Source organism: Malus sylvestris, chromosome 11 (genome assembly GCF_916048215.2).
Source record: "Malus sylvestris chromosome 11, drMalSylv7.2, whole genome shotgun sequence".
Taxonomy (NCBI): Eukaryota; Viridiplantae; Streptophyta; class Magnoliopsida; order Rosales; family Rosaceae; genus Malus; species Malus sylvestris.
Genome location: NC_062270.1, coordinates 9656349 through 9676851, shown reverse-complemented (window position 1 = coordinate 9676851; position 20503 = coordinate 9656349). Strand labels below are relative to the sequence as shown.

The window sequence follows — 20503 nt, the reverse complement described above, 5'->3', positions numbered from 1 at the left end:
TTTTTTATGTATATTTCTAATTGGGATGATTTTTTTTAAATTATTATTATCCAAAAAAGGGCAGACAATTTGAAAATATTATAATAATTTAAAAGATGAGTTTTGAAATCAGGATGCATGAGTAGAATTCTATAAGATGATTTATAAATTATTTTTATAATAAATCTCTATACTTGATGATAATATTAGAAAAGAGTTCGAGCTAATTAATATTAAAAAAAACAGACAATACTTGCATTCGGCTCTTAAGGAAATGAGCTCGCTCCCCACTTTGACTTGGACCAATACAATATTGGTACATGTTCATTCTTTTAAAAAGAAAAACACAAGAAAAAATAACATACACAAACTCGCTAAGACCTAACGCTGTATATAAGTGCCCAAGTTTATCCGTTCATTGCAATCAATTGTATGATAATATTACAAAAGAGTTCGAGCTAATTAATATTAAAAAAAAAACAGACAATACTTGCATTCGGCTCATAAGGAAATGAGCTCGCTCCCCACTTTGACTTGGCCCAATACAATATTGGTACATGTTCATTCTTTTAAAAAGAAAAATACAAGAAAAAATAACTTGCACAAACTCGCTCAAGACCTAACGCTGTATATAAGTGCCCAAGTTTATCCGTTCATTGCAATCAATTGTATTTTGCAAGTGAAAAAAGGCAACACTAAACCAACAAACTCTCCATTTGTGAGAGTTTGCAGAGGAATGTTTATCATATGTAGGTTTATTTTTGTTATGAAAATAGGCTATTTCATGACTCAAACATGTGGCATTTTAATCACAAAAGAGTAAACTAGATATAAGTTCATTTTATGTGAGCCTTATTAGGAATAGTCCACTCTATTGAAAAGGGTCCAATAATTATGATTCCAAGTCATCTTATTGTTACTTTCATTCTTAATTTACGCGTAAGTAATTAATAAATTAATTAGATACTCTTCCTTAATTGTAAGATTAGCTTATTAAATATTATCCTTTCAATTAATTGCATAAGTTTCGTCTTTTCCTTTAATTTCTCCAACTGATTTGGGAATTCTCTCCTCCATTTTCTTTGCGAGTAATGCTCTCCTAATGTCCTCATTTTTTAGGACTCATGAGTACCAAATGCATATTAGCTACAAGATTATATTAATTTAGATCTATGGCTTAAAATATTTGAAAACTTAACATCACCATTTAGGGACTTCCACCACCACTTTTGAGTACTCATTTAAGGACTTAAAGGAAATCTTTGTGTCCCTAAAGGAATATTGCCTTCAGTGGTAGAGTCCTTATAATAGAACCCCTAACTTTGAAGTTTTTATAATTTTATGTAATAATTTGATTAACTGCACATTTTTTGTTTATGTTAACTTTTTTTTTAATTAATTAAAATTATTAAAAACAGTAAAATCTTCAATCATGATTATGAGCCTCGTTTTCCACTTAAGGTACACATTTTTTGTTTATGTTAACCATATTTTAATTAATTAAAAGCATTAAAAGCTTCAATCAAGATTGTGAGCCTAGTTTTTTCACTCAAGGTTGTCCCTATACACTCCCTACATGTAATGACAGATACTATGTATCTAGTAAGTCCCTATACTTTAGGGACTCACTTTCCGATCCATTGAAAATTTATTTTGTCTCTATATTTATTTTATATACTCATTTTATACGGTGATTGTCTCTATTTAGGAACTCCACTTGAGATGCTTTTAATAAAAGCAAAACAAGAAAATGAGTTTTCTAATAGTTGATGAATTTTAAGTTCGTTTTATTTTATTAAGTTGTCAAATATTTTAATCTTTTGGAGCTAAACGTATATACTCTTGTGGCTAATATGCATAGGTCCTCAAAATCAGGACCTTAGGAGAACATAACTGTTTCTTTGCTTATCTGATTCTCTTCATCAACTCCTTATCTTTTTTTTCTTCAAAAATGTTATTTTTACCATCTAATTGTATCATCTCTCTAACAGAGATAAAACCCACACGTGTTGACGGGCCCTACATAACTCTATAAAAAATATAGTACAAATAGATGGCAAATGTAGCATTACTCTTTTCCTTACTTTTCTTCTTCGTGTCCTCCCTCTTCCCTTTTCTTTTCTAATTCTATCTCCATCTTTCTTTATTTTTTCTTAATTGGATATTCATCGTTTGTTCCTTATTATTTTCTCATAATATCTTCTCTTTCTTTATGTATTTTTTTCTTCACATATCATCTTCTTCCTCATCCATATCCTCCTCCTTTCCTGGGTTTTGTTGGTTTTTCTTATTCTTTTTGTTTTTTGCTGGTGTATCAGTATGCTGCTCTTAATTAAACATGGTATTATCTACCTATAACACATGGGTTTTTTTTGTCTACCTCTACCACATATTTTAGTTTTTCTTTGTTTTATACCTCCATCACAAAGAATATTTGCATAACTTACCTGTATATACATGCATGTCTCAAATTTTCTACCTGTTATATCACAGGTTCATTTTGTAATCTTCCTCCCTCTATTGAAAATCAACTTTATTTTTCTACCTATATAGTAGGCAGATATTTGAAATTAGTTTTATGAAATTATTTTTTGCGTTTGTCCTATAATGTAGCCTATATATGTTATTATACATGCTCTATTTAAATCTTAATATTTTGTCTTTAATAAAAAATTCCTAGATAATACTTTAGTTTGAGTATTTATATATTAAAAAAAAATTCAAAATTGAAAATTTGAGCAAATGATACAAAACTAAGTAGTTTTAAATATTTTTATCTGAAACAACAAAATTGGTATCAAAACATGTAATTGGATAAATAGACCCAGTCCCAAAAACAACTGTGTTTTTTTAACTGAATCCAAAAGCCCTCCAAAAAAAATACTGCTGCATAGGAATTTTTAGTGCCAAGTTGTTCATAATCAATGTCTAGGGTTTTGATTTTGATTCCCAAATCATAAAATCTTTTTTATGACTTCGACAACTGTGAAATTCAATTTATTGCTTCTGGGCTTCATTTCTGCACATGTATTGAGCAAAAGCGATTCGAAAATCATGGCGCTGGAGAACAGTTGATGGGAGGGTTTATTCCGTGGAATTTCGGCGTAGATTGCAGTGGTAAAGACCTGCTTGGCAATTTGGCATCGGTTGGAGAGCAATCGTCTCATGTGGATTGGCTGGATTAAAGAGACGTTAGAGATTGTATATTTCCTTTTTAAAAGAAAGAACATGTATGGATAGAGGATTGGTCCTGGTCAAAAGAGGGAACAAACTCAATTCTCTCATGAAGAACGAAAGTATTATCTTAAAAAAATATCAAATAAAAAGAGTTAAAATAGAAAATGAATAAATATTGTAGCACGTGTCAGCTCTTACTCTCCTAGTCCTAGGGATTGTCGGATTTGGATCCTCTCCTGAACTTAAGAGGCTGAGCCTCTTGAGCAAAGCACACGGGCCGTTGGATTTTGATCCAACGGTTACAAACAGGATGCCTTCTAAAAGTTATAATAATTGTAACCGTTTGATCAAAATCCAACAGTTTGTGTGCTTTGCTTAGAAAGCTTAACCTCCTAAGTTTAGGAAATGATCCAAATCCAACAATCCCTACGACTAGGAGAATAAGAGCTGAGCTCAGGAGATGATCCAAATCCGGGATTGTCTAGCAAAGATGGCCACTCGACCAATAGGCAAAAGTCAGGGGGAAATGGTTCGAATTTTTTAATATTATTGTCAGGTAGTTCATGTGAGGTTATGCCCTGTAACATGAAGTCGTGTCTTATGTGGTTCCACTGGCCCTTGAGGTCCAGGTGGAGAATAATCCTTTTATAATTATTCTTTGTCGGTGTAATTAAATGCTGGGATGTAGAATTGTATAAAAGTTAAAACTGAATGATTTTGATTGATGGGCAAATCCTTTTATACATACATCACAAATCCGTACTACGCCAGAATGGAATTCCTTGGAGTAATCTATATAAACATATACAAGTGATCTACAAATCTCAAGTGATTACAAAATCTAATTAGGGCTTTATTCTATTATGTTTCTTAATTAAAACTTGATGACTTCGGTAATACAATTTGGTTCGAAGTAGGTGAGGCCCTTAGTGAGGATGCGAATCGGTTCTCCATGAAAGAAAGGTAACGAATATCAATATCATGACCCATTTTGATCTATTCATAACAAAATGATAATTGAGATCAATGTGTTTGGTATGAGCATGAACCTCAAGATTGTCATATAATGTCGACCGCCAAGGGAGCTCAAGAGTTTGGACACATGTATGGCCATGGCGCGATATTCAGAATCGATGCTGGACAAGAAATAGTGTGTTGCTCAAATGAACTTTGAGAAAAGCGATTGGATCCAAGAAATACAAGAAAGCTAGAAGTGGACAGACGAGTATCAGCCCATCCATCCTAGCTGGTCGAACCTGCATAATTGGGGACGAAAGTAAATATACCAAAGTCAATTAAGAGCGCCTTTTGGGGGCAATGAGATGAGTATTGGTTAGATAGAGAAACCCTAAAGTGAGAAACAAGACACACTACATAAGAAAGCAAATAGAGTAAGGGTTGTTGGAAAATGATCAACAATCAATAACAAATAATTTATATCTATGAAAATAAATTCGGATAGGCTAATAAATAATAAATACTACTCAATATTTTGACAGATTAGAAACAGTGATCGAGGCTTGCTTACCGCAATATCCTTGAAACAAAATTTTGTCCCTACTCAGTGCTTGTAGTTCGATGGATGTCTGCTTCACCAAGATTCAACGATCAAACCAGAATTCCAGCACCGAAAAACTTGGTTTCTAGCAAATCTTTGTGGTTCTCTCAGCAAGAAGGTTTTGAATTTTAGAAAAAGAATTTGTTTTTCAATGTTCTAAATGTCATGCAGATGGATATATATAATATACATATGCATGTTCGCTATAGGTATGAATATGTGATGCATCTGCTTAGAGGGGTGCGTAGCTCTTGGTGTTCATTCATTGTCTTCAGACTTCATCTGAAAGGATGAATCTATTGGTATAAAAATTTCATTAATTAAAATCCAAAATTAAAAAATAATTAATTATATATTAATTATAACACCCCCAAAGCTCATACCCAATGTTTAGCCCAATTTGCTCTCCTTGGTTCATTTCTCCAATCACTTTGTAAGATGGACAAAGTGTTATAAAGTGTGGGAAATTTTTGGTGGCGACCAATGTGGGGCAATGCTAGGAAGACCAAAACTTTTAAACCAAATTTGTAAATCAAATGATGTAATGGTTGATCATTGGATTATTACTTAAGTGTTGATTAATGTGCTTATTTTTTATCGGTGACACATCATTTAGTTTGCAAATTTAGTTTAAAAATTTGTCTCATAGTATTATCCAACCAATGTGAGACAATGAGTTATAATGAGATTTCTACTCAAAAATTACAACAAGAGTGAGGTACTGCAAGAAGTCAATCAAGTGGTGAAATTCCAAGGGATTCTTAAGGTGTGCCATCTTGATTGGAGAGTTTGGGATTCGATGGTCACATATGTATCACACGGTTTACAGCATGTCATTGCGTTTGAGAAGATCGAGAGCATACTTGGTTTAAGTGAGATGAAGGCTAGCTACGTACTAAAGGAGCATTGCCCTTAGTGCTAATCTAATAGTGAAGATGACCAAATTCCTTAAATTAAAACTCTTTGTCAAGAATGCCAATAAATGTCAACATAATAGAGGGAAGCTATATTGCCTGTGAGAACAATATCATCAACAGAGAGGTAAATGATGAGATAAACGGCACCACGAGAAGGGATAACAAGATATTGATGGGTCCGACTTCGTCTAAGTTCGCATTGAGCAAGAAACATGTTGAATCGCTGAAACTATGAGCAATGATATTCAAAGTATGGATTCTTTTGAAAATTCTATTAACATGGTGTGGATAGCACTATTGAGACAGATGCCAAATCATCCAAACAAGTCACTGATTAGTCATAACTGTAACCAATTAGATATGGTATTTGTGTAATTAGATTTAGAAACTAAGGGCTCTAGTGTAGCTAGACTGTGGCTATATATATCATCTTGTATTGTTGTAATTATTTTTTTAATGTGAGTGAAAAGTCAGTTTCTATATGGTATCGCACCCAATTGCCTCACGACGCTGATCCTCTTTTGTTCCGCTCACCGACCTACTCACCGCCTCGATTTCTCGATCTGTTTCTTGATTGATTTCTTTTGTTTCTCGATCAATTTCTACCTCTAATTCCCAATTCTTTCTCTTTTTGTCTAAATCTAGCCTCTGATTGTTATGGCTTCTCTATCTGCATCCTCGTCTCCGATGGATCCACCGCCATTCTCAAACCCTAATTCCTCTCCAAATTCGTATTTGTCTCTTACGATTCAGAATATTGGCAGTAGGGTGCCGATCAAGCTCAAGCGCTCCAATTATCTTCCATGGCGGGCATTGTTTGCTCCGATCCTTCGTCGCTACAAGCTCATTGGTCTCATTGATGGAATTGAGCCTTGTCCGGCTCCGTTTCTTCCATATCGCTCTGTGAATCCACAATTTGAGCAGTGGTTTGAGAAAGATCAGAATCTGTTAATTTGGTTGAATTCAACACTTTCTGAAAATCTCCTTCCCTTTACGGTTGGCATCTCCACAGCTCGTGAGCTATGGCAGAAGCTTGAACAATGTTTTGGTGGAGTTTATGATGCTCATGTTCATCAGCTACGCTCTCGTCTTTAGTCCATTCATAAAGGTTCTTAATCGATCTCGGAATATCTTCAACAGATTAAGGAGATTTCGGATTCTCTCACAGCTGCTGGTGCTCCAATTTCTGATCGAGATCTCATTGCAGCAACGCTTTATGGTCTCCCTGATGAATTCGAGTCCTTCATTGACTCTATCATGCTTCGCTTGTCTTCCACCTCTCTTGATGAATTGCATGGACTGCTACTTACTAAAGAAATTTATGTGGCTCGTCGCAAGCACAGTGTGTCTTCTTCTGTCACTGAGCCCTTTCAGGCTTTTTCTACTCACTCTCAAGCATCGTTGCTGCCAACACCTTCTCCACAGGCTCTTGCTGCATCTCATCAGTCATTCCAGAATTCGTTTCACTCTAATTCTAATCGTGGAAAACATCATCGTGGTTTCAACAGAGGGAATCGAAATCACAACACCAATAGAGGTTCTTTCCATGGCAGATATCGTGGAAATTCAAATCGTACTTCTCATCCAGGTTACAGGTCCAATTCTTATGGTTACTCCTCCTCATCTGTAGCAAAACTCCATGTCAAATTTGTGGTTCTACTAGCCATAAAGCCATCGATTGTTTTGACAGGATGAATCCTGAGATTTTTGGAAGGGTACCACCTGCCAAGCTTGCTGCGTTATGTGCTCACTACTCTTCCAAACCCTCTCCATCTTGGCTACTGGACTATGGAGCTACATCTTATATTACAAATGATATTGCTAATCTCTCTGTCTCCTCTCCTTACACTGGTGAAGACAAGGTCTACATAGGAGATGTTAAAAGTCTGTCTATCCATAATAATGGTTCTTCTTCTTTAAATACTCCTTCTACTTCTTTTAAGTTGAGTAATGTACTGCATGTTCCGCATATGAAGCACAATTTACTATCTGCTTATCAATTTCTCAAAGACAATAATTGTGCTTTGACTCTTGACCCTGATGGATCCACTGTAAAAGATCGTACTTCGGGGAAGACGCTTTTGCGAGGCAAAGTTAAAGATGGATTTTATCCTCTGCAAGGCTCTTGTTCTTCTTCACTTTATCACCATCAGCTTTCATAGGTGTTACAGCTCCTGTGACGGTTTGGCATCGCCGATTGGGTCATCCATCATCTTCTATTTTTCGAAAGGTTCTCTCTATCAATAAGCTTGCAGTACAAGGCAGGTCAACTATTGATTTCTTTTGTCACGACTGTGCTCTTGTTAAAGCTCATAAGCTTCCTTTCGGCTTGGCTACTTCTACTACTACTCACAGCTTGCAATTACTTCACTGTGATCTTTGGGTCCCTGCTTCTATTGTCTCCCCTAGTGGTTTTAAATACTACTTGTTAATTGTTGATGATTACAGTAAATATAGCTGGTTATTTCCATTAAAGGCAAAGTCTGATGCCTATTCTACTTTTGTTGTATTCAAACAATATGTAGAAAATCTTCTTGGAAATAAAATAAAGGTTGTACGCTCCGATTCAGGGGGTGAATTTCTCAGTACTGTGTTTCAATCTTTTCTTCATACTCATGGTATTTTACAACAATTCAGTTGTCCTCATACCCCTGAACAGAATGGCTGTGCTGAAAGAAAGCATCGACATCTTGTGGAAACTGCACGGACCTTACTAGTTGCTTCTAATGTTCCTCTTCTTTACTGGGTGAAAGCTTTCTCTACCGCTATATACCTTATTAACAGGTTACCAATTTCTGGGCTCTCTAAGTCACCGTGGGAATTGCTTTTTCACAAGTCACCAGACTACTCCAGATTGAAGGTCTTTGGTTGCAGGTGTTTTCCGTGACTCAAGCCCTATGTTCATTCTAAGCTAGATGCTAAAAGAAAAGGCTGTGTCTTTTTGGGATATAGTTTACAACACAAGGATTATCGATGCTTTGACCCTCTTACTCGCAGGATTTATATTTCTCGTCTTGTGCAATTTGATGAATCTTCATATCCTTTTCACTCAATTTCTCCACCTTCCGATGCACTTCAAGACTCTGTTTCTCCTTCTATGGATCTTAGTTCTCTATTCCATTGATGAAATCTCATTTTGCTTCTGATGGTTCACTTCGTCGGTCTGCAACTTACCAACCTGTCTCTTTCAGTTCCAACATTGAAGCAGCTCCGCATTCTACCAGTTTTTTCAATCCTACATATGTCATTCCAGCACCTATTTCTTCAACTGACACATCTTCTCCACAGTCCAATGACAACATTCATCCAATGGTTACTCATTCCAAGGCTGGAATCCATAAACCTAGAGTCTATGCCGCTACCAAACATCCACTTCATGTGGATATTAATCTTGTCCCATCTACATACCTACAAGCCTCCAAGCATGCACATTGGCGATCAGCTATGCAGGACGAATTCAATGCCTTGCAATCCACTGGTACTTGGCTCTTAGTACCTCCATCTTCTTCCTATAATGTTGTTGGCTGCAAGTGGGTCTTCCATGTCAAGAAAAAGCCTGATGGCATTGTTGATCATTTTAAAGCTCGGTTAGTAGCCAAGGGTTATCACCAACAAGAAGGCATTGATTTCCAAGAAATTTTCAATCATGTGGCTAAACCAGTCACCATTCGGGTATTACTATAGCTTGCTGTCCAGTTTAATTGGTTCTTAAACCAATTAGACATCAGTAATGCTTTTCTTTATAGGGATTTGAAAGAATATGTGTATATACAGCAACCCCTAGGTTTTGTTGATCCCAGTATGCCAAATCATGTTTGTAAATTGCGAAAATCACTATATGGCCTTAAACAGGCACCTCGGGCTTGGTTTGACAAACTTTTTCAAGCCCTACTTCAGTTTGGTTTTCAGCAGTCTTCTTTTAATGCTTCCTTGTTTGTTCTCAAAGGTCATTCACTAGTCATTATTCTTGTTTATGTCGATGACATTTTGGTAACTGGACCTAATCCTTCTGTGTGCAATCTGTTCATTCAAAAGCTCAGTACTCTTTTTCCAGTCAAAGATTTAGGACCCTTGCACTATTTTTTAGGATTAGAGGTTCATCGGTCCTCTGCAGGTCTTTTTCTTCATCAATCAAAGTACCTATTGGATATTCTCAGAAAAAATAATATGGGTGGTGCTAAGCCATGTTGTACCCCACTTGGTTCTAAAAAGCTTGATCACACGGGTCATCTTCTCTCTGATCCTACAGAATATTGGTCAATTGTTGGTGGCTTACAATATTTAACATGGACACGTCCTGATATTTCATTTGCCTTCAATCAAATATGCCAGTTCATGCATACTCCTCGTGCTCAACACATGCAAGCTGCGAAGAGGGTTATTCGATATCTTAAGGGTATTGTAACTGAAGGTATTTGGTTCCAAAAGGGTTCCACTTGTCTCACTTCCTTCTCTGATGCTGACTAGGCAGGTTATACGTTTGATCGACGATCCACGAGTGGTTATTGTATCTTTTTGGGATCCAATCTTATCAACTGGAATGCCAAAAAACAATCCATTGTGGCTCGTTTTTCTACTGAAGCAGAATATCGTTCTTTGGCTCATACGGCTGCTGAACTTACTTGGATTTGCAAAATTTTCCGTGACATTGGCTTCCCACTCTCTCAGGTTCCCCATCTATGGTGTGACAATATTTCAGCCATCTCTCTTGCTTCCAATCCAGTCTTTCATGCTCGCACTAAACACATTGAAATCGACTACCATTATATCCAAGAATTGGTGTTGGCTCATCTCCTCACGGTTCAGTTTGTTTGCAGTCAAGACCAATTAGCTGATATTCACACCAAGTCCCTATCCAAAAGTCGATTCAGTTATCTTAAATCCAAGCTGCCTCTTGGTTCAATGGTTGATCCCAAGCTCAGCTTGAGGGGGTGTATTGAGACAGATGCCAAATCATCCAAACAAGTCACTGATTAGTCATAACTGTAACCAATTAGATATGGTATTTGTGTAATTAGATTTAGAAACTAAGGGCACTAGTGTAGCTAGACTGTGGCTATATATATCATCTTGTATTGTTGTAATTATTTTTTTAATGTGAATGAAAAGTCAGTTTCTATAAGCACTACCCTTAGGGTTTAGGGATAACAAAAATTTTGATGAAGTTGTTGACTGTTTCAAGTAATTTTTGGTACGTAATTAATTATTCGTTATACTCAAGTATACAAAATCAGTCTAATTTCTACAATTATTTCAAGCGTAATAAACATAGTCTAAAAGAGAACTTCAATATCCATTACACATGAAAAAGAGATGAAAATTTGTAAACTACTATATGTACTTCACTTAAGCTGCTCATCGTTGACTTTTCAGTGTCATTGCATATGAAATCTTGATTGTCATAATACATATATATTCTAAAAAGTTCTTTAGAAAAAAAAAAGAAAAAAAAGGGAAGTCCTTTAGAAGATTACATATGCAATTATGCATCAAGAATATATTATGACAATCAAGATTCAAGAAATCATATATACTTACCCTCGTACTCATTGCTAAAGAATGAACCAGGTTGTATCTTAATGTGTTCTTGTTTTTTTTTCTGCAAGCTTGGCTTACATGCAGGAGCACTAGGGTTCCAATTCCATGGCGTCAAGAACCAGTTATCGAATTCCAAGAAGGATGTCAGTTGCCTGTAGTCGATGGAAGATATCAAATTCTTTAGACACATTAGAAGGGATTATAATGTTGGATTTTTAATAACACGAACTTCTCCGTATTGGAGTATAATTATAGTTACTAGATCAACGAGTTTACCATTCTATCATAATAATTCATTAGATTAATCTAATCCATTAAAAGGTTTAATTTTTTTTTTCACATACGTGGGTGTACCTATAGAATGGATGTGTTTTTCCTATATAAGCTTCCGAATTAAAATTTCCCTTAAAAAAGAAATTTATTAGTTTAAAGTACAATATCATTAATAAAGACAAAATCAATTGTCTTACATTGTAACAAAAGAAATACAATTCATTAAAAGAAATCGCAATTTGTAAACTACTTCACTTTGCTTCTCAATCTCTATATCCTTGATGGTTTCTCCTTCCTACTACGTTGACTTGCCATGGTTCTCGTTCATTATTCATTCAAGATCACAGCCCCTTAAAATCATTGCAGTAAACTCATTGTAGTACCTATACTGATCATGATCATCGTCTCTTACTGCAACGAGTTCGCCCTCGTATCCACGGGTAAAGAATGAACCAGGTTGGAACATGATGTAATCTTGGTTTGTTGTCTCCAAACTTGATTTACTATCACTTGTTGAAGGGGCACTAGGGTTCCAGTTCCACGGCGTCAAGAACGAGTTATCGAACTCCAAGAAAGATGTCAGTCGCTTGTAGTCGATGGTTGGTATATGATCCGCCATTACTTGATCAGCTTCCACAAACTTAGATTGTAGTTCTTCTTGGATGGTTGGTTCATGATCCACCATTACTTGATCAGCTTCCACAAACTTAGACTCTAGTTCTTCGTGTTCCATTCGAGCAGATGATTCAAGTGTCGTGAAACTGATGCAAGACATGTTGCTTGGGGTCTTGTTTGATTGGTGAAAAGCGAATGAAGGCTTCTAATTTTGTTTTCTTAGAGCTTTGGTGGTTTTGGTGAATGAGTGTTTTACCCTATTTATATAGGTGGGGTAACTCCTAATAAAAAATGGTCTAGGATTTTCAAAAAAGTTCAATCCTAATTGGAGAGGCATTGTGTTCAAAAATATTTCTTAACAATCAAGAAATTATTATACGTTTTATCTATATATATAAAGTGAGCACCCTAAAATGGTGAAACATTCAAAATACCATAAATTGTCTTTTAAGAATTTCATAAATTACAATTGAACCAAAAGAAGCTAAAGTATTTAACCATATTTTTATTTTGAATGAATTTAATATTTAACATTATAGAAAAAAAAAACAAAAAAAACAAATCCTCCCACATTAGTGGGTGGTTTCACATTTTTAATTCATTCCTTCTTTTTTTTTTAAATAATTTTTTTTTTTAAATATGTAAATTAATTATTTAAATAAAAGATATATAAAAATGTCAATTGCCACACGCGTATGCATGTGGCAAGAGGCTAGTCATATATAAAGTTAGAAGGCTAATTCCAAAAAATACGCCCTTTTAATTAAAATTTAATTTAAAAATCTACCAACAGAATTAAATTACACGTGTAATGGACAGTTTTTTTCCCCTTAATTTTTAAAATAAAAATATAAAAAAATCTAAAGAAAAAATAAAATGATAAAAAGCCTAATTTGCTATTGAAGCAAAAGCCAAAAACAAAAGGGGTGTGTTATCTACACACATCTTTTACTTCTCACACACTTCTTATTAATTTATGTCTTTTAATCTTATTTAATTCATTCGATCCGATAGCTTAAAATTAAAAGAGTATGAAAAGTAAAAAATGATGTGTGGATATTACACCCTAAGACGAAACTACACTTGATTCAAGACCTTCTTTGTAATAAACGGCTGTGATTCGTTATTAATCGCACACATGGACGGTGATGACCAAAGTAACCGTGAGTTTCCTCGCATGCGGCCTCACCGAATTTTTATTTTCTTTTCCGGGAGAAAAGATCGAGTGCTCCTCAGCTACCCTAACCTCCCCTCTCTCTCTCTCTCTCTCTCTCTCGTTCTCTCAAATTTTCAATTTTTTAATTTCGTCGCCGGAGTGTCCTCGCCGGCAAATTGATCGGTCGTCGACCGACCATGGGCCTGCTGCCGCTAAGGGTACGGTTGCTTGTAATATCATATCCTTCTTCATTTCTAGGTTCACCGCTTTTGCTATCTCATGCAGTTGTAGGAAGAAATTTGGGGATTTTTTGTAGGGATTTTGTTGAATTTTAGGGTTTGAATTGACAGAAAGTTCATACGCTTCTGAATTTTTAATTTTTGAACATCTCTGTGTATGTGTGCGTATATGCAGATGGAATTCATCAGTCCGTGCGTGTTGACGCTCACGGCAGAAATGGAAGAGTAAAGGGGATATTTTTTACTGTGAAGTAGGAGGAGGAAAATGGTAAGTTGTAACTTTTTCCCCCTACTAACTCCAATGTGTTCATCTGGTTGGACTTGGTGCTGGTGGTTGCTTAATTGTGGCTTTTGTGTGTTGGTGTGGTTTGCTTATTGTGATTTATTTTTCAAATTAATTATCCTTGTGGTGTTTATGACTGCAACATTCTTTCGTTGGGGTACGATTCGAAGTTAAAAATTTTAAGAAATCCTCTTCTTAAACTTTGGCATTGTGTGGTTATTGTTAGTACCTCGACGCTGCAATAATACAAGGCTAGCGAGAAGGGTGATTTCGACTAGAGTGTGTGTTATAGTTTGTTTCGGCTGCACTTGAAGTTCTCATTTATTTGGTATATCAGTATATCATGTTTGTAGATAGATTTCCAGGTGTTGTGTCGTTCTTTTAGGATTGTCAAAATTCTGAAATGTTTAGATGGTCCAAAGTTGAAAGGATTAAGCATATGATTAGTTGATGAAATTTTTCGCAGTTTGATTTAAGTAAAATGCTTTAAAAGTTTCCTTTTAGTGTTATTGTCTTAATCATTAGACATGTGTGCATGTTTAAGCATGCAATGGATAAAGTTTCATTTATTGAGTATTTGGTACTGGCAGTCTTTCCAGAACAAGGGTTTTTGGATGCCAAAGAGCGGCGGATATGTAAATGAGAGAGAGGGAACTTTTGGCAACCCATCAAGAATTGAGCCAAAGCGATCTCAGCAATGGTTTGTAGATGCTGGTGAAGCAGAGCTGTTTCCAAACAAGAAGCAAGCAGTACATATTCCAAACAGAAAATTGAGCTCGGAAATGTCAAATGAAAATGTCCCTTCTTGGGAGAATGCTTCAGGCTTCCAGTCAGTTCCGCATCAATTCATTGACCGGTTATTTGGATCTGATACAGCAAGCTCTGTCAGCTTTGCTGAAAGGAACGTGTCTCCTGTCGGATCAGATAATTGGAATCTAAGGAAGGGTATCGGTGACCAGTTTGGAGAAGTTGGATCTGTTAGTTTGTCAGTATCTCATGCTATGGAAGATCCTGAAACTCTAAGCTATGCTGGAATTAGAAAAGTCAAAGTCAATCAGGTCAGGGACGGTGACAATGGCATGCATGCGTCGAGGGAAAATGGTTCCAATAGGGAAAATAATAGTAACCTGTCCACAAATCAGGCATTTGATAGGGTAAATGAAACTGGTTTTTTATCAGTGGGGCAGGCCTATGATAAGGAGCACGGTAGTGTCTCATTAATGGGTCATGCCTACAACCAGAGGGATGACCATGGCAGACCAATAGGTCCCAACTATGGCAAGGGGGATGAAAGTGTGGTAGCATTGGCTGACAGTTATAATAAAGGGAATGCAAGTATGATATCTTTTGGGGTGTTTCCTGGTGATCAAGATGTAGCCATGGGAAGACCCGTTGGTAACTATGATCAATTATACCATCCTTCTTCAGTTCAAATATCAGAAACTGCGTGCGAGAAGGAATTGGACACATCAAATGCCAGTGCAGTTGATAATACTGCCTTTGTAGCCAAAACAAGACCTGAGTCAGTTTTGAAGAATAAACCCGAGGTCAAAACGTCAAGGAAACAAGCTCCAAACAGCTTCCCGTCGAATGTTAGGAGCTTGATTTCTACGGGCATGCTTGATGGGGTTCCTGTAAAATATGTTTCCTTGGCACGTGAGGTAAGCTCCTGAGCTTCTTGTTCATTTTTGTTCAGTTAGGAATCTAGGATTTCGTTCTAATGACTTGTTATATCCCTTTATGTAACAAGGAGCTTCGAGGGATTATCAAAGGTGTCGGCTATCTATGTGGGTGTCAATCATGTAATTATGCTAAGGTAAGTCTTCCTCTCAATAAACTACTCTTAAGGTAAATCATCCGATTGTTTCTCTTCTTGTTTACGTTTTATCATGACACAACGTGGATATTTGGTTTATGGAAGGTGCTTAATGCTTACGAGTTTGAGCGCCATGCTGGTTGCAAAACAAAGCATCCAAACAATCACATATTCTTTGAGAACGGCAAGACCATCTATCAGATAGTGCAGGAATTAAAGAGCACGCCTGAGAGCTTGTTGTTTGATGCACTTCAAACTGTGTTTGGTGCTCCGATCAATCAGAAAGCTTTTAAAAGTTGGAAAGGTAATGAATTCCAATTATTGTTCTCTTCTTTCTGTGACTTTAAACATTCATCAATTTTAAATTTGTATCCAGCATAGCTTCTCTCGTCCTTTCGCTTATTTACACGTTTGTTCCTCAGAATCCTTTCAAGCGGCAACTCGTGAACTTAAGCGTATTTATGGAAAGGAGGAACTGAACTTGTAGGCGTATTTGTATAGAAGATTGGAGAGAAAGTTTTTCTTTTTACGCGTGAAATAATCACTTTTTAAAGTATTTTGTATGTAAATGGATGGAGGAATTTATGTTTTTTTGTTAAATTGGGTACAGTTCAACTGCCCTTTATCTTCTATGGCAGAGTTTATGAGTCAATCTCGTTTAACCCATCATACATTTAGGTTTCTCTGATTCCGACATTATCCCTTGAAAATTTTAGAAAACAAATAACCATTCTCTGTTTCCCTTCCCCTTCCCCTTCTCCTCACCCTCGACTGTCAGCAGTAGGTGGCGGTGGTGATGTCGGAACTAAGGTTACGGTGCTGCTCTGTGTGCTATGGCACTGGTTGGGGCAGTCATTTTGGCTAGTGGTGAACATGGTTTCAGATTCCTTGTCATGAAATTGGAACAAAGTTTTCCGGTGGCGATACCGTTTGGACGAACGTTACATCCTGACTTAGGGTATCAAATTATGATGAGGGGTTTTGCAAACTATAAAAACATGTGGCAAAGGGTTCACGTTTAGACACATGAAAGTCTTCAGATAATAAGCATCCAATCTATCTTTTAACACACTGAGAAGAAGGGGCAGTAAACAAAAATGTGCCTGCCACGGGTGTTACACGTCAATTCTTTACCACGAAAAAGTAAAAGGATAAAAATCTGAAACAATAAGAAACTACCTTTCACACGCTAAGTTTCGAAAGAATGATAGAAAGGAAGAAAAAAAGGAAAGAGAAGATAACAAGCACCATCATATTGTATCGTAATACAATTAGCTTTTTCGTCTTTTCGAACATTTGTATGTCTTCAATATGCCCCCCGTTGATCACAATGTAACCAACTTAAGAACCGCAGCAGGCTGATCTTTGTGCAGCTTGACCGCCCCCGGCTCCCTGGTCAGGTTGGTTGATCTTGATTGTGGTAGGCTACAACGCCGGAACAAAACCAAAGTCATTCAAATCCTTGAACAAGCGAGTTTCGAAAAAATAAATGTAGATTATATCTTTTTAATACAAAACCAGGAAAGCAAATTAAATACCTCAGCCCTAGTGTCGGTATCTGCAAGCCGTTGCTTTATGTCTCTTGCTATCGAAAAGAAAACTTGCTCCACATTAAGATTCGTCTTTGCACTCTGCGTTACACAATATCTTCAGTAAACGGAAACACTTATTATTCAACTAGTTTCCGGAATTCATAGGCGTTACTTACAGTTTCAAAGAACTTGATCCCATATTCATCAGCAAGTGCTTGGCCCTTGGAGGTAGGCACAGCCTAAAAGGAGAGTGAAGATAAGATCAGGAAGGGTGCAAACATATGTTTCCGTAACTAAAAAAATTCCGAGCAAAACTAGGACCCTGATAAGAATTGCCCCATTTACTAAGACCAGGAAGAAAACTCTTGCTATGGTGCCAACAAGCATCATCAACATGCAAGATTAACAAGCTTGCCCAATGATAACTCAAAGCAATCTAAATAAAGGAGTCTTATGATGATAAATTTCAAGCTCAAGCTCACCCGTCTGCTTTCGTCCATGTCAGCCTTGTTCCCTACAAGTATTTTGTTAACATTATCTGATGCATGCTGTTCAATGTTGCGAATCCAATTCCTTATGTCTGAAAGCAGCAACAAGCCAAGTGAGAAACTTTCGAACAAAGCAGATTCAAGTAAACCAAAAGTAGAAGAGAGGCAGATGTTGACAGGTAAGAAATTAGAGCAAGGGAGAGAAGTTTACTATTGAAAGATGATTCATCGGTTACATCATAGACCAGCAGAATGCCCATGGCTCCACGATAGTAAGCTGGGACAGAAGGAATAGTTAATAGAGAAGAAAATTTATTATCTAAAAAGTAATAGAGCACACACAACACACCAGCAGGGCATTCAAAGATATGAAGTCACTTCCATGTGCCTCGCAGGCCCTATTGCAAAGTTTTTCATAAAAAGTTTCATCCATTATTTATAAACTTCTAGCTCTTGGTTAAAAAAACATAGGGTACTCGCAGGCCACTTCAATGTGCCTCCTCACCCTGCCGCAAGTAACAGACTCAAGCAGCAGCTAGTTAACTGATCACAGTTCCAGTAACTAAATACTTTGTGGGAACTTTCATTATGGGCTTGCAAACCCATGGAAATACTGGGCTCTGCCAGCACCAATTGAGGAATTCATCAGATACAAGAAATGACATCTTTCCCAGTTTCTTTTTGTAAGCGTCATCCAATGTACATGCTAGTAAAAGATGCTCTGCATCTGAATGTGCCTGTTTCATGCCTTATTTTGGGACCTACTTGTCCAGCATGCCTGCTTGGCACTAAAAGTCAACCTATACCCTTTTTCTAGTCTAGAATATATGACCATAAGCATTGCATTTCCTCCTTTACTGCTGGGTTCCCATGTTCCCCAAGCGCCATTCTGGTAACAGCCTGCTTATAATCCACCTTTTAATGGGACCCTCACTCTACTCTTTTCTTTTTAAAAGGCACATTATTTGGATCCAATCGCTATTTTCTTCAATAGCCACTTGTAACAAAGAACTATGACTTTTCTGGCCAATTTTTTAGTAAGGAACTCAGGATGTAGAATTTAAAACCTTGTCTCTAGAAAAACTCTAAAAAGTGGAAAATAAAAGGTGTCGAAAATCTCATGCAAATCCATCTTCCATCAAGAGCAACATGGGCAATGAATATACTACCATCAGTATTTTGTAAAATCAACATGCAAGTACCTATGATAATAAATTTTTACCAGTTGTGATTGTACGGAACCGCTCCTGACCAGCTGTGTCCCAAATTTGGAGCTTAATTCGTTTTCCATCAAGCTCAATGGTCCTTATCTTGAAATCAATGCTTCACAAGGATAAATAAGCCCATGAGGTTTAGGAAGCTTCTAAACAGAAAAACTTATCAGATGCAATTAACGCTAAGGCTAGGGAACACACACCCAATGGTTGTTATGAAACTAGTGGTGAAGGAACCATCTGAGAAACGCAAAAGAAGGCAACTCTTACCAACACCTGCAAAGATAAATAGAAATTATTAAGAAATGTATCCAATTTAGCCTATCTGCCAAGTACATTATTTGTAATATCAAAATTCCTATACCAATTGAAGCAGTCAACATGCTACCGACCGTGTCAAGTAAGAACTAGAGTCTCCAATTTATTGACAGATACTACTTAGTTAGGCATTTGCTAATCTAAACATATTGCAGCAAAAGCTCCATAATATAATCGATAAAGCGGTTCATAAAAACCACATTTTGGTTAGCAACCTATTATAAGTTACTACTCACGTATATGAGCAAATACACGCGACTAAACTAGCAAGACATTGCATTCAACACAAACTTTAAAAGAAAAAAACTGAAAAATCATAAACACGAATGCATGACTTCATTTTATCTGAATCAGAAGCTCAAACAACCGTTCATAAATTCGACTACATTATAATCAAATGCTCACATTCTTTGACACCAGAAGCTCATAAATCAGGAAAAAATAATTTCAATCTGAATCAAACCAGATCTAAACTACCCAGAAAGGAAAACTCCTTTTTCCAATATACTTCTGATTGAAACCCTAAGCTCATCAAATCTTAAAACCTAAAGCCACACTCTTGTGATCTCAATGCGAAAATGCTACAACTTTCCAATACATCATACCATTTGCTGCAAAATTGACACATTTAAACATAAAATCGATCTAAAAATCCAGGAAAAAATACTCACCGCTGTCGCCGATCAACAGAAGCTTTATGAGGTAATCGTAATCGGCTCTAGCCCTTGCCGGTGGAGCAGCCATTCTGTTTTTTTGGGTTTTTTTTTTTTATCTAATCAATGAGAACTCCAATACAATCAAATCCAAACACTATCTCTCTCTGCATACATAATCAAAGAGAAACCAAATCAAAAACCCAGAAAGCATTCCTCCAGAAAAAATCATAAATCCATAAAAAAAAAAAGGAGAAATTAAGAGCAGCAAAATACCAGATCAACAAAAAGAGATTTAGAGAGAGAAAGAGGAGGAGAGAGAGAGGGAGATGGGGATTTTTTAGGGTTTGGGTGCCAGAATTAGAGGGTGGGAGACCTTGAGCGGTTCACACAGACCTAGCAAAGCTCCTGCTCCGACTATGGTGGTTTGGCTAATAATAATGCGCACCGTCTCCTTCTCTTTCACCCTTTATTTTCCTTTACACCCTCTGCACACCATGCGCACGCTAGCAGATCTCAATCATTTACGCAAGAGAACGGATTTGTTTGTTGTTTATGAACTAAGGAAAAGTAGGAGCCAATGAGGATTTGACAGCTTGTAAACCTGGCTTTGGATGCCACGTGGAGTGGGGTTAGTGGGTGGTGGTGAGATGTGGTCCGGTAAATGTTGAACTCTTTGAGAAAAGTTTTAAGTATCGGGTATTCAGACGGTACTTTATATGTCATAAAATAAGCGGAGGAATACAA

At 36.7% G+C, this 20503-nt stretch overlaps 2 protein-coding genes across 4 annotated transcripts; one reads left to right on the top strand and one right to left on the bottom strand.

Annotated features, from left to right (window-relative positions):
- Positions 1-13255: 13255 nt before the first annotated feature.
- LOC126589647 (uncharacterized) lies at positions 13256-16203 on the top strand. Its single transcript, XM_050255011.1, has 6 exons — positions 13256-13431; positions 13628-13720; positions 14326-15396; positions 15486-15551; positions 15657-15855; positions 15974-16203. Exons 2-6 carry the CDS (start codon positions 13718-13720, stop codon positions 16036-16038), a joined length of 1404 nt encoding a protein of 467 aa, XP_050110968.1. The 5' UTR covers positions 13256-13431; positions 13628-13717; the 3' UTR covers positions 16039-16203.
- Positions 16204-16586: 383 nt separating this feature from the next.
- Positions 16587-20319, bottom strand: LOC126589649 (ras-related protein RABE1c-like). Of its 3 annotated transcripts, none has more exons than XM_050255013.1 (9): positions 20153-20319; positions 19775-19923; positions 18989-19061; positions 18794-18894; positions 17783-17848; positions 17566-17663; positions 17260-17322; positions 17090-17182; positions 16587-16976 (listed from the first exon to the last, which is right to left on the bottom strand). In XM_050255013.1, exons 2-9 carry the CDS (start codon positions 19845-19847, stop codon positions 16893-16895), a joined length of 651 nt encoding a protein of 216 aa, XP_050110970.1. In that variant the 5' UTR covers positions 19848-19923; positions 20153-20319; the 3' UTR covers positions 16587-16892. The 3 variants fall into 3 exon arrangements, with proteins under 3 accessions (XP_050110970.1, XP_050110971.1, XP_050110969.1); XM_050255014.1 differs by having other exon boundaries at positions 20133-20301; XM_050255012.1 differs by having other exon boundaries at positions 20033-20300.
- Positions 20320-20503: the final 184 nt, after the last annotated feature.

Excerpts from the sequence above, each read along its gene's own strand:
- LOC126589647 (XM_050255011.1), top strand. Across the intron at positions 15,397-15,485 it reads ATGTTTCCTTGGCACGTGAG|GAGCTTCGAGGGATTATCAA; the intron begins GTAAGCTCCTGA and ends TTATGTAACAAG. Across the intron at positions 15,856-15,973 it reads AGCTTTTAAAAGTTGGAAAG|AATCCTTTCAAGCGGCAACT; the intron begins GTAATGAATTCC and ends TTTGTTCCTCAG.
- LOC126589649 (XM_050255013.1), bottom strand. The coding sequence starts at position 19,847 with ATGGCTGCTCCACCGGCAAGGGCTAGAGCCGATTACGATTACCTCATA. Across the intron at positions 17,183-17,259 it reads GGATCAAGTTCTTTGAAACT|AGTGCAAAGACGAATCTTAA; the intron begins GTAAGTAACGCC and ends TGTGTAACGCAG. Across the intron at positions 16,977-17,089 it reads ATACCGACACTAGGGCTGAG|CCTACCACAATCAAGATCAA; the intron begins GTATTTAATTTG and ends CCGGCGTTGTAG.